At 43.8% G+C, this 10,044-nt stretch overlaps 1 protein-coding gene across 1 annotated transcript; it reads right to left on the minus strand.

Moving 5' to 3' along the window:
• Positions 1 to 268: 268 nt before the first annotated feature.
• Positions 269 to 1,538, minus strand: LOC117747094 (gastrotropin-like). The gene is made up of 4 exons (XM_034556503.1): positions 1,379 to 1,538; positions 1,085 to 1,260; positions 856 to 945; positions 269 to 366 (listed from the first exon to the last, which is right to left on the minus strand). Exons 1-4 carry the CDS (start codon positions 1,443 to 1,445, stop codon positions 316 to 318), a joined length of 384 nt encoding a protein of 127 aa, XP_034412394.1. The 5' UTR covers positions 1,446 to 1,538; the 3' UTR covers positions 269 to 315.
• Between the last annotated feature and the right edge of the window lie 8,506 nt (positions 1,539 to 10,044).

Consider the following 10,044-nt stretch of genomic DNA (forward strand, 5'->3'; position numbering starts at 1 on the left):
CCAAAAAAAAGTAACGTTAACATTTTTTGACAACCTCCACAATATCGTTGTTGAAAATTATGTCTACAAATTCAACTCCAGGCGACATACTGGCTCATGATTTTAAATGACGCTTGCATCCAATCATTCCTACATGGCCATTGCTCGCTCCAATTTGTAATCTAAGGAATATTATCCTTAAAATGATGGAACGCCAACAGGCTGCACAGACGGAGACACCGGCTCATGTTTGTATCAAATTCTTTTATTTATTGTTTATTCATTGCAGTGGTAGCTGAGGTCACCATTGTAACTGTCCAAGAGGTCAAAGGTCAGTTAGATCTTCTTGCTGGTTCTCGTCAGCACTACGGAGCCGGCTTTGGAGATCTAGAGAGAGAGAGAGAGAGAGAGAGAGAGAGACAGAAGAAGTGGCACTTTATTATAACGAGGAGTATGTTATTGTTGTAACATCAAAAATTACGGTTATTCTCGTGCAAATGTAAATGGCATCTAACGGCTCACGGAAGACTCTCACTGGTAATAACTGTGTGTATTTTAGCTTCTGACTTTTTTCTCACTTTCCAATCATTTAAAGAAGGAATTCTCGAAAAACCTTTCGAAAGCATGAAACTGGGATTTGAAACATGGAAACATGGATCGTGGGACGTGTCCCGCGGACTCCGCTTTTAAAGGTTAAAACGTGAGCTGAGATGCACGACATCCGCGTTTCGAAGCGTTTGATTTCCTTCCTTTTTTTTCCTCCCTCGTATGCAAAATGCATATCTACCCCGACTGCAGAACTATAACATTAATAATGCGTCTAAGGATCCCTGCGGGGTGTTGAGTTTAATAGCTTGTCAGCGCCGCTGTGTTTACCTCGATGAGCTTGCCTCCGCTGATCTCCGAGGTGTGGTGGTAGTTGGGGAAGGCCACGCTCAGCTTGCCTCCCTCCATGTGCACGGTGGCCTGAAAACACAAAGGTTACAACCAGTCAGGGAACCAGGGGGACGTTCATATTTCCTTCCCCGTGTGCCAGCGCACAGCTGGTAATTGAAACATGAAGGCGTGTTTGAAGCAGAAGCTCTGGACCCACTTCCTATTGTACCTTGAATTTCTTTCCTCCGATGGTCTCCATGTCGCACTCCTTGGCGATGGTGAACTTGTTGGAGACCTTGGCGTTGGTGGGGAAGGTCTGGGTCCAGGAGAAGTTATCCCCGTCCTGGGTGACCTCTGTGATCAGCTTGTAGTCGCGGCCCTTCTCGATGGTGTCATCGGGGATACCTAGAGTGTGTGTGTGTGTGTGTGTGTGGGGGGGGGGGGAACAACATCAGCCGTGAGTTTGCAAAAAAGTGAAATAGGGAAGTGGAAGGCAAGAGTTCCAGATCCCGCCCCGTCTCACCCAGCAGCTTGCAGAAGGCGTCGTAGCCCTCCTGGTTCTCGGTTTCCCATTTCCCGGCGAAGGCCATGCTGACGGCGTTGGAGTTCGTGTGGAGGCGCGAGAGCAGAGGCGTTGAGGCAAGCCGTGGGAGAAAGGCAAGGTGTGTGGGGGCCGAGGCTCTTTCCTGTTTATATACCGCTCCCCTCTCGCCACCTCCCTCCTCTGCATGCGATGACACAAGAGTGCAATAGATGCTGAATATGAGGACGACAATGGGCTACGGGGTAGAGGGCAATAACCCGCGTTAACGGCCGTTTATGGAGCTCCCAAGCAGCGAGTAAAACGCTGACTGCTCACCTCCAGGTCAATGAACTCCCCTGCGTTGGCTTTATGGTCGCGCCCTCCACTTTTACTGCCGAGGAGTCCAAAATGAAATATATAAAAAAAAGCTTTGTTCGAAAGTGTAATCCCTTTATTTGAAGTAGTTTATTAACTGGCTTTGTGAACGGTCTGGTCCGTTTAAAGAAGATCAACGTGTATCCGTTCAAAGTCTTTATTCAGAGGCCAGCATTGAAAAGACCTGATGAACTGGTATCACTGGTATCTGGAGTCGTTTTTCAGCACTTAACTTGTACGTTGGTGTAAGGAGATACAGATGCTCCTTAAAAAGCGAATCTAAGTGTAAAGAGAAAGTTGCCCCATAACCCCCTCGTTTTTTTTAATCGATCAATTGTAAAGAAATGTGTAACATTTGCATCCATTTAAAGTAAAACTGGGTCCTGCATTATTATGGAATCCCGTAGCCCTGTGTGTATCTAGTTTCAAAACCTTTATTATTCAAGTGTATGTGGTGCTCACAAGGTGAATGTGGCTAAATATAGTGTTTTAAAGATATTGCTGGAATTATATTCTGTTCATTTAAATCGTTGTCGTCAAAAGCCTTGAAGAGACCGAACCCAACCGTTCAGAGTCAGTCTGCTCCGTCTGTGGCACTCGGGCCAAAGACGTCTTTAAATACATATACTGTTATTTTATTGAAAGGAATTTCCCAAAACAGGTGGGCACTGTAGCTTTCAGCCAACGTCACTCGAGCGGGAGCATCTGTTGAGGACCATTTGTGGAGGATTCAGTTCACTAGCGAAGTCCTTTTGGGCAGCAAGGCGCTGAATGTGCAATAAACTGCACGCTTCATCGGAGAAAGGAACATGTCGCCAAATGTAGGCATGCGGCCTACGAATGTTTTTCTTTTAGCTCTCTGGCACAGAGGAATAGGATCAATCAGGCTTCGGCTATACAGATGATATGTGTTAAATGCAATCTTTTTTTGATATTTTTGGTCTTTTTATGTGATTTAACCGACACAGAAAAGCAGGGGCTATATTATTCCAACAAGAATAAGGTGGACTGGCTTGATCAAAGTGTATACCGCACTGTGTACTCTGCATTGGGACGAAGACAAATAGTAGTACTCCTAATCAAACACATACCTGATCTTTATTATTATGTTTTTGAATGAATTATCAGCACACACAAGTGCGTATTGGAAGAGAAACCCGTCATTCCGCATCCTAAAGATACCGCGTCGCCCCAAGACGATATTTGTTCCAGGAAATAACATTTGAAAAAACATTTTACTCACAACGTCAGATATTTGTTCTGAACGGAGAGTGTCGCATTATGGGTTGTTTGTAGCCTTCGAGTCTTTGTAAAGTGTAAAGCTAGGCGTCCCCTAAAAGAGTAAATTGTTATGAATTGTTGTACAGTTGGATTTAGACATTTAAAACCTGGTGAGATGAACAATTCCACGTGTCGAAGAAAATGAGGAAGTTGGGGGTGTTTTATCAGATTAAACTGACATTTATACATTTGATGTTCATTCATTTTTCATTTTGATTTGCAGTAGTCTAGTAGTGTTTTGCAGAAAAAGGGTGTCCGCACAAATGTCATTTAAGCTCGGGTATTTTTTATATTTTTGTTGTACATGATTAGCTGAAATCCATCCCACAGTGATGCTACTCCCTACAGTTAATAAGTGAACGAGACCGTAGACGTGTGGCATGCAGCACAGGCGCTCCTTAAACCGCCCTTTAAGGGAAAACCCGGCGCACGGCGGGGTGTGAAAGTGGCCGCATTGTGTGGGGATCGAAGTTAAGTGCCGCGTCGAAGAGCTTTTTGCCCGTTCGCACTTTGTCGGAATTGAAAGCCCGAGGTGCTCCCGGTCATGTAGTCGCCTTAATGGACGAATCCCAGCAGCTCGTGCGCTGCAGCGACATTATCCTGTAATTCTGTTAACGGTGTTTCTAAAGCGTGAAAAGCCAACATGGCCTTGGAGCCCCTCATGGATCCATAAACACATCTCATTGGCCAACATCCTATAAAAGACAACCCACTATCTCTCTCCTTTTTTTATTTTTTTACAGCTGGGTGAATATTGTTCTGCAACACGACGCGACATTGGACTCCTGCATTTGACCTTCCAGAATATGAACTTCCGGAATGCAACTAAGTCTTTCAACTCCAGCACAAGTTTGAGGAAAATGACACTTTTGAGCTATTTCATACTTTTAGTTTGCATTTTTGCTTTGACACCTTCAGAGAGCAGCTTCTATGTAGATTCAGGCTGTTGAATACAAACGATAGAGAAAGTGAGAGAGAGTCTTGCTTTGAGAGTTTTACCATTAAACGCTTGTGTGTTAACTGAGCATTATGAGAAGAAGTACGTCAAGTTATGCACATCATTCATTGGTCATCAAAATATATATTGAATAATTATGGATTCACCTCATAAATGACACATGGCTCCCTCTGACACTCGGCGCTTGTGCAATGAAGCCACATGCGTCAAAAGTGACTGCAAACACATGAACATACATATATATATATATATATATATATATATATATATATATGTTTTAAAGCATATCAATTGAATACATGCATAATATTAGTTCAGACATTTAATGGGCTGTGTTTAACTTCATATATTTCTTTTTCCCAGTTTTTTTTTTTTTTTTACCTTTTCTGAACTTGACTGTTACAGCTGCAATCACACCATTATATCGTATTAATTTATGCCAATGTTTGATGTCAGAGAGACGCAGTTTGTAGTTTTTAAGTTTCATGCAGCCTCACAAATATCACCGACATTGATGCGATGTGGTCGAGAGCTGCGGCTTAGAGGAACATTTTTTTATTTTTTATTTATTCAAATGCCCAAATCGACCCCATGGAAAACTCTGTGATATATATCCTCACACACCGTATCCGTCATATGTGGGAGGATTAATGCGCAACTGACTTTAGGGTCTGCTGGTCTTCCAGTAAGACGGTCACCACTTGGGGGTCACTATAGCTTTTCTATTAATACCGTGCCACAGAGCAGCACATGTACATTTATATCGATATCGTTGTATCCGCCACTATATCTGTACGCCAAACGTGATGACGCCGCCACAGTTCAGGGACTCCATTCTTCCGAAAACCATGCATTTAACTGGAATTGGTCCCAAGTCAATAAAAAAAAGAAAATATTATAATCATCCCATCTCTCAGATTGTGTTTTTTGTCTCAAGGTCAAACCAAATCCAGCCATTGGCAGCCGACTGAATGGTGGGCAAAGTGCAGTGGGTGAAGTTTATTGTCGCTGCTGTAAACTCGTGGTTATACTTTAATAGTGGGCTGTCATTGAAACATTTGTGTGAAATCTCACATGACGATATGTAACCAGGCCGGCCGGCCGGCCATTGCCTCACACCCCAATGCCGTCTCGATGAAGTCGTGCTTCACTCTCGCCACTCTCTCCCATATAGGCATCTTTTGATGTATATGTATGTGAAGACGGGGAAAAAATGACGACTGATCACACACACACACACGCATCCACACACACACACACACACACACACACACACAAAACAAGAATACGAACAAATGAACAAGGAGTTAATGAAGAACAAAAGAGAGGGGGGAGGAAGAAAAGATTCTAAAGAAAGATACATATAGATAGATTCCTTTTATCTATGGCTATAGAGAGGGGATTTGCGATGGAGGAATTAAAGGCGGGGAGGCCTTGATATGCAAATGAAGCTGCTGCTAATCAAAGCAATAAGATTAGCCTTCCAAATTGAGATGAAGAAAGGCTCCATTATCTGGGCCGAGTGTCATGTTTAATAACGCGGAACGGCATGGTAATTCACTAGTGATGCAACTGTAGCCCATGTGGGTGTGTGTGTGTGTGTGTGTGTGTGTGTGTGTGTGTGTGTGTGTAAAAGAAAGGGTGAACGAGAGCAAAATGATATATAGCGAATTAAACATGTGAGGGACAAATTGTGACCTTCTGTGTGTGTGTGTGTGTGTGTGTGTGTGTGTTTGTGTGGTGTGTGTGTGTGTGTGCGTGTGTGTGTGTGTGTGTTGAGTGGTGTCACTGAGCGTGAGTGTGTGTGTGTAGATAGTGGAAAAGAGGACGCAAAATTTGGTTCCCATAGGAAAGAAGTGTGTCTGTGTGTGTGTGCGTGTGTGTGCGTGTGTGCGTGCGTGCGTGTGTGTGTGTGTGTGTGTGTGTGTGTGTGTGCCTCGCGCGCTCGGCTTTGATGCTAAAGTTTTGTGCCATGCAAGAGAGAAGAACACTTGGTAAATGGTGTGGAAGAATGCAGCTTTAGATGTTTGCTCACACAGGCAGTGCAGCCTCACCGGTTGAGCAGGTGGATTAAGTTTGTAAATGTCCAACACAGTTTTGTATATTAAACACCTGAATGTATATGTTGTATGTTTTCCCTCCTCTTGTCTGAAAGTAGATGTGTTACTAACATTATATAATTGGATTATTGTTACAGGAGCATACATGTAAAAAGGAATATGTTCACGTGATACTGACTTTTCATACTGTTGGCTGTTTTTATCTGTGACAAAAGGTCGCATTTCATAAAATAACTATATGTTTTGTATCTAAAATATATATCTGCTCAGTAACAACATGTCAAAAGTACTGCTTCCAATGTAGTGGTGAAGAAGTAAGTACATTGAAATACTTCAAAGTAATCCAAAAGAACTGAAAACTTAAGGAGCAAGTAGAAACATTGTCTTGAAGCAGCAAAGAGCTTTATGGTAAATATGAGATGTAAAAAACAACAACAACAACAGACAAAAAACTGCACTGGTGTGCAATAGAGGCTACCAATTGTTTATGGTTATTATACCAGTTCATCACAACTAATTTGAGCCTGAATGTTGATGGCTGAATAATGCGGCGCATAGCACCTTTAGCCTTGAAGAGGCTGACAGGGAGAGCTGCCTCAGTAACCCGGCAGCCAGCCAACGTAACCATTAAACACCCAGACAGAAATAGGCCACGCTAGCCGCCAACAGTAAGCATTCTGTTGTTGTTATCTTTACTGTTTCTCAATCCATCCTGACAGCCTCACCATCCTTTGGGGGAAGGAAGCGGCAGTCACTGGTGATTATAAAGACCCCCGCCACCCCCACTCCATCCAGAGAGCCAAATTATGCCGACATTAATATTTCATATTACACGGGACTCACAGAGAAACCACATGTGTACCCAGCCCTTTGTCTTCGTGTCAGATGAAATGTGCTCGGCAATCATCAGAGGGTGAAGAGGGGGCGAGAGGAGGGGCAATTGGCAGGAGGGGAGGAGGAGGAGGAGGAGGAGGAGGAGGAGGAGCAGGAGGTGAAGGGAGATGAGACGGAAGGATGGAGGGAAGGAGGCAAGGGAGGCAAAGGAGGAGGGAAGTCGAGGAAAGGGAAGTGATAAGAGATCAGCGGAGTAGATGAAAGGCAAGTAGAGCAAAGGAAAAAGTACAGGGGTCGAGAAAGGCCTCGGTGCTTTCAACAACGTGAAGCGGTGAAGGCGTACGCCGGGCTGAGCGCAGGACAAAGAGCTCCCTCATATATTTGAGAACAAGCCACGGAACGGAATATGTAATATGTTTGTTTTAAGCTGGCTTTTAGCTATTAGCTTATCTACGTAATATATCATCAAGAGACAGTGAAGAGACAATTTGAGGTGCTATAGATGCACAGAGTGATAGAGCTGAGTTCCCCCCACAGAGAGAAGGAAGGCAGCCGCGAGCTTCAACAGGAACATCCTGTGAATAAGCCCGTGAGCTAGCTCGACAGCTTAGCTAGCTGTTTCCCCCGCCAAAGGGGAAACAGCTAGCTAAACTGAATGCCAGGACCTTTAACCTGCATTCTTCCTAATGGCCAGCAGGTGGTTTTGCTATATCAAGTAACCCAATTGGTACTCAGTAGCCTACACATGTTCCCAATGAGCTTATGATTGATGATCTCATGACCTTAACAAAATAAAGCAGGGTATGCTACAAGCTACCTTGTCATTGAAATGGTCGATCGCTGCCACGGCGACTTGTCACCACATGGTGCAAATGTTCAGCTTGCCAAAATTAGCATCCCAATGATTATTGCAACATGATCCATGGATGCATTACCTAGCCTACCTAGCCTACCTAGCCCCTCCACAACTTCACCCTCTCATCCAAATAAGGTTTCTTCTGGCTCCAAAAGACCGAGATGGCGACGGACAAAATGTCAAATTCAAAGCTTCATAACAGTAGTCGACAAATCAATTGGTGACGTCGCCAGGTGCTGATTCCACTACTTTTATGCGCTGGATGTACAGACTTCAAATTTACTCCTGCACCGACATTAAATCAATAATTTATTCTTAATATCTCTTCGTCTGGAAGTTGCCCTCCTTTGGGTGCTCCATATTGTCCTTCCTCTTGTGTGTCCTTGAAAAGTCTAACGTCTCCTCCAATCTGTCCCAGACAATGTATGCGTTTTAGACTTTGTCAATGTGACCCACCGAGTCTGAACACTGAGAACAAGAAGGTCCGTGAATAACACTGTTGGACAAACAGAGACAAGTGGAAAAGGGGTTGTGCAGTGGTCATATTGACCTGTGGAAGAGGTCAGTCTTACTGCACTGCATCCAGACTGGCTCCTGATGGAAACGGTCTTTTCCTCCGCATTACTTAGGCTGTATTAACATACTAGACTTTTTGTGCAGGGCAGCTTATTCAAAACTAAAATCCCCATTACGATGCATAAATATAATTAATTCTATCTCAAAGGTCAATCTGTCTGGTCTTTTCTGTCGCTGATGCAGTATTTCTATTGAATGGATCGATCTAAATGAAGTGGAATATAAGGTTAGAGGCTTTAGAGGTTTTGTTTTTACCTGGCTATAAATAAGACCATTGTTAAATTGAGTTAGTGAAAGGTTCAAGGCTAAGTGTGCCTATTAGTGGCGTATTACGTGTGACACTTGCCTGCTTTATATGCTGGGAATACACTGACAAAGAAAGTACCAGTAATCACACAAGAAATGTCTGAGAGGTTTTTATATTCCGGCCACTGAGGTCGATGCAAAAACAGTGAAATCACATTTTTACCACACAGTTACTTTATCAGTGATCATGGGCGTATTAGGAGACAAATGGGCTCAAGAACCCACCACATATAGAAGCAAGACACAAAGATGTTTGAGTTGTTTTTTTCTTGTGTCTCTTTGTGGTTGTTTTGCCTCTATTCATAGTTGTTGAGAGTCTCCTTAAGGTCTTTTTGTGTGTCTTTGTAGTTGTTTGTAAGTCTCTGTATCTTTTTGTAGTCATTTTGTGTCGCTTTGTGGTTGTTTTGCCCCTTTCCATTGTTGTTGTGAGGCTCTTCGTGTCTTCTTCCAGTTGTTTTGCATTGTTTTGTATACCTTTTGGTTAGTTTTTGCCTCTCCTTGTGATCATTTGGAGTCCCTTTCTGGTTGTCTCTTTGAGTGACATTTTGTAGGTGAAGGTCACCAGAAGCCCTGACATTTGCCCCTAGGCACAGCCCAAGGGGCCCAAAAATGTTATCCTTCACTTCACTAAAAGGAATCGTTTTTTGAGTTATTTTAGTCTGGAACAAAGTGGTTGACCAACACACCGAACGGCATTGCCACCCCCGGAGACACGCCGCCAGCTTGGCTAACATGTGACAGCCTTATCAGGAATCAATTTGGGCTCACGGGGCCCATTTACTGAATCGGGTTCATGCAAATATAAATCAAATCAAGTAATACCCTGTGGGCCTGAGCCCCGCTGGAACACATCTCTCTCTATCTCTGTCTGAGATTGTCTGACCAACAACGAACAATAAAAGCCATAAATCATGCCTGTCAAGACAAATGGCACATCCATATAACTTTGATAACACAGATACAGGTGGCACCGAGTTCATCCCATTGTCAATAAAGGGGGACGATGTCCCCGACAGATGGGGCGCCTCTGGTCGAAAACAAAGAAACGCATTGATGCGCACACATGCACGGACACAATGCGGTTACTGAGAGACTGATAGATGTTTTCCAACTAATGCGATTTACACTCGAGGTATTAAAATGGAGAGGGACATGGACTGAGTTTGTGTTGGTCCCTACTTGGCGTTTCACGCTTGTTAATTACGCAGACATGCACGCACTTGACAGAGAGCTCCTTGCTGGTTGGCTGGCTGATTAACACTAGCTTGCCTGCTGGTTGAGTGCGCTCCCATCACGGGGAGATTGCCGCAGCCTCTTGTTAACCCTCATTGTATGACACATTCAAGTGGCTCACCTTCAAGCACACTCGGCAGCCTCTTATTCCCAAACCACTCTCACTATCAACAATTACGCATGTGTG

This window comes from Cyclopterus lumpus, chromosome 17 (genome assembly GCF_009769545.1).
Source record: "Cyclopterus lumpus isolate fCycLum1 chromosome 17, fCycLum1.pri, whole genome shotgun sequence".
Lineage (NCBI taxonomy): Eukaryota > Metazoa > Chordata > Actinopteri > Perciformes > Cyclopteridae > Cyclopterus > Cyclopterus lumpus.

Coding starts and splice junctions, on each gene's coding strand:
- LOC117747094 (XM_034556503.1), bottom strand. CDS start 1,445: ATGGCCTTCGCCGGGAAATGGGAAACCGAGAACCAGGAGGGCTACGAC. Junction 1,261..1,378: donor CGCCTTCTGCAAGCTGCTGG/GTGAGACGGGGC, acceptor CACACACTCTAG/GTATCCCCGATGACACCATC. Junction 946..1,084: donor TCGGAGGAAAGAAATTCAAG/GTACAATAGGAA, acceptor TTGTGTTTTCAG/GCCACCGTGCACATGGAGGG.